Source organism: Pediculus humanus, genomic scaffold, assembly GCF_000006295.1.
Source record: "Pediculus humanus corporis 1103172107603 genomic scaffold, whole genome shotgun sequence".
NCBI lineage: Eukaryota > Metazoa > Arthropoda > Insecta > Psocodea > Pediculidae > Pediculus > Pediculus humanus.
The window spans coordinates 11661-15575 of NW_002987217.1; the positions used below are offsets into that span (position 1 = coordinate 11661).

A 3915-nucleotide genomic window follows, 5' to 3' on the forward strand; every position below is an offset into this window, starting at 1 on the left:
AATAGTAATTCTTCTTCTTCTTCTTATACTGTGTAATCACACACACATTTTCCATATTCCTTTTTGATTGTTTGTTGTTTTACTACACATCTATTTAAAAAAAAAAAAAATTATAATTATTTATTTTTTGTTATTTTATTTATTCATTTTTAATTATTAACTTGTTTTATTTATTTAATTTCACTGAGCACGCATAAACTTTTTTGTTCTATTTTTTTTTTTTAACACAAAAATTATGTATAATTAATTTTTATCGTAAAGAAAAACGTTACCTCAAAAAAAAAAAAAAATTTGGTTACATAAAACGTAACAACGACAACAACAAACAATCAAAAAAAAAAAAAAAACAACAACCAACGTGCATACATTATTCAAACTTTAAAAAAAAACATTTTTCTCTTTTTTTTTTTTTCCTTTTCTTTTTTTCTCCAGTAAATTTTTTTTTTTTTAAAAAAACATGTCGTGTTTTCCCTACGCACGCCCTACAACCAACCATTTATTATTATTATTTTTTTTTTCAATATTCCCGGCAATAAATAAAAATTCAAACTGTTGTTCACTTAACACAAACATTTTCATACACATTTATTTCATTCATTCATTTTTCTTTCCTTTTTTATTTAAATTCACAAACATAATTCGCTAACATTTTTAGATACGATAATAATTTGAAAGAAAAAAAATGATAGAAAGAACAATAATAAATAAATAAATAGAATAGGTAGTAATGGTAAAAAAAAAAAAATAAATAAGAGGAAATAAATAAATAAATAAAGAAGAAAAGTAACGAGAATGTTCGCAGCTGCTAGCGGTGCACGATTGGCACATCGTCATAATAAAACAAATAAAAAACAAATCAGTACAAATCAAATAGAAGGATATAATCATCATAATATAAATAATAATAATAGTAAAACATTAGTTAAAAATAAAAATGCCGACATTCACGGGTTTATAAGGTATTCGGGTATATCGAATGTTTCCGGAATTCCTCAAAGGCGACTTGCATATTCATCAAAATTGTATTCTTCTTCTTCTTCTAATTATAATCCCGGCTTTGAATTTTCAACGAGCTATATTGATATCAATGGAAGGATATCCAAATTTGGAAATTATGATTTTGAGGTCTGTCTCTTCAATTTTCTTTTTCTTTTTCTTCTTTTTTTATTTATTATTTATTATTATAATCATTTAGGTGTTATTATTTAAAAAAAAAAATTTAATACTTTTATTATAATTATTATTTTTTATGTAGAAAATTAAATTATTATTATTATTATTAGATTTGTAGTAGAGAAATAGTTATTTATTTAGAACGAGTAGTCATAGAGTAATAAAAAAAAAATTTTTAAGTAGAATAGATTTGAAAATTGTCACTGCAAACCAAAAAGAAAATATTTTTCTTCGCATTAATTTTTCTTTTTTTTATTTATACATACATATTTAAATTATTTATTTATTTATTTTATTATTATTTATTAATTTCGTTTGTTTTCTTTTTAATAAATAAATAATTTCGATCGCTTTTTCGTCGACGCTTCAATGATGAAGATTTCGAAAAAAAAAAAAGTTTCGATATTCGAATTACTCGTGTTCTCTTTTTTTTTCTAAACTTTTTTTTTTTTTCTATAAAAAATTAATTTCTAAGTAATATTTATATAGAAAAAGAAAAACTTTTTCGAAAAGAAAATTGTATGGATTTGATATAGAATAATAAAAACGATTATGCAACAAATAAAATGAGTTGTAACACGCAAATGCAGAAGTGAACGCTTTACATGTCCTCATAGATTAACAACCTGTTGGTTTTTCAAACATTTTTTTTTTTCTTATATAAATAATAATGATGATGATGATGATGATCAAACGATTTGTAAACATAATAATAATATTTTAATTTTATTTTCTGTATTTTTCAAGTTCGAAAACAAAAAAAAATTATTTTTTTTTGTCCCTCTTCATATTTCGAGAAATATGAAAATTTTGAAAATAATTTCCGGTTTTATTTATTTAATTTATTTATTTGTTTATAATAATAATAATAATAATAATTACTTTTTTTTTTCCAAACGTTCATTCAACTCGACGTTTATTATACAAAAAAAAAAATTTATGACGTAAAATATTTGTGTAAGTTCGATCGATTTGTTTCTATTACTTAAAATTTTATGGATTTGTTTTTATAAATAAAAAAAAAGGAAATGTTTTATTTACTAAAAAAATAAATATCGAAAAACGGCCGTAAAAATTCTAAAAAAATAAATAAATAAATAAATAATCAATAAGAAAGAAAAAAATAGAAAGAAAGAAGAAAATAGAAAAACCTTAAAAATTTTTTATTATTTTTTTATTCTCTAAAAGAAAAAAAATTATTAATAATGATAATAATAGTAGTGAAGCAATTATAGTTTTTTTATCGAATTGTTTAAAATAAATTTAATTACGAATTATTTAATTGATTTAATTAAATTAAAAGTGCAAAAAACTAAAAAAAGTAAACATAACGTATTAAATCTACAAACTAGAAAACTTCTCTTCATCCATTTTGTTTTTGTTTTGTTTTTATCAAACGTAAAAATTAATGTTTTGAAAACATTATTATACTTTCATATTACTTTTTAAATAATATAATAAGCAAAAAAAAAATTAATTAAAAACATAAAACATAAACATAAACGTAAAATAAGTCGTTAAACAAAAAAAAAAAAAGTTAATAAATTTTATTTATTTTTTTATTTTTTATTTTCATCAAAAAAGCCGTAAAAAGAAAAAAAAAATTTTATTCATCCATAACATCTCTAATTATAAAAATATTATAACGTAATTTTACCCCGATGAAATTTTTATTATCATTATTATTATTATTATTATTATTATTATTATTACTATTTTTGTTTTGGAAAATAACTTCAAGAAACGTATGTGCACGTGTATATTTTTGTTACTGAAATAATAAATTTCAACTTTTATTCGAAGTAATTAATAACGTAATACAGACGTTAAATAAAAAAAATTTTATGACGTCATCATCTCAAAGGAAAAAAAAAAAAATTAATAATAATTCAACATGGCGTTGGATTTGACGATCCTTCTTTTTGTTCCATCCGCGATAATACAGGTTTTGATAAAGTGTTATAATGAATTTAACCACAACAAACACACACGTACACGCACACTTTTAAAATTTTCCGAGTAAAAAAATAAATAATTATAATTAATTTTTTTTTTCAATTCGAACGAATCAGTACGGTTTACAAATGGCGGTGATTTATTTACGCGGAACACGATGATGATAAAAAAATGTTATAATATATCGAACGGTAAATATAATAATAACTGTAGTGTATAACGATAACAAAGAGAGAGAGAGAGAGAGAGAGAGAGAAAATGAAAAGTCCGGGTAAAATAAAACGATTGTAATAACTTTTGGTAATTTAAAAAAAAAGGAAAAAAAGGAAAAAGGAAAAACAGTGTAATATTAGTTAAATGTATTCGCACACTTGTTATCAACATGCAAGCGGCTTTATTTATAAGAGAAAAACAAGAACTACGTAAGAAGAAATTGAAGATAAAAAGAAGACGTTATGAACTTCCTGCTCACGTAGCAACTAGAGATATAGCGCCCTTCCCACAGTTTCCTCCCAATTCTTGGGTACGTCCCCCCAAAAAAAAAAAAATTGTCATTTTTCGTTTTTATTTTTTTTGCTTTTCTACTATCAATGCGCTTTGTGTTATTATTCTGTCTTATTTATTTATTTTTTTTAATGATAAGAATTAAATTTATTCATCATTCGTGATACAATTTTTTTTTCTTATATACGCGAATGTATGCGTTAAATTTAACGATGTGAAAATTTATTATTATTATTATTATTATTATCGCTGTTTTTCGTCTGTTCACTTCTGCAAAAAGAA

The 3915-nt window shown here is 21.8% G+C and overlaps 1 protein-coding gene across 1 annotated transcript in view; it reads left to right on the top strand.

Moving 5' to 3' along the window:
- Window positions 1–3511: 3511 nt before the first annotated feature.
- Window positions 3512–3915, top strand: part of Phum_PHUM234650 (uncharacterized protein) — a gene marked incomplete at both ends in the record, with an annotated part of 5686 nt that continues 5282 nt past the window's right edge. The window contains one exon of the mRNA XM_002426019.1: window positions 3512–3652. Coding sequence (XP_002426064.1) covers window positions 3512–3652 — 141 coding nt within the window. The remainder of the gene's footprint in view (window positions 3653–3915) is intronic.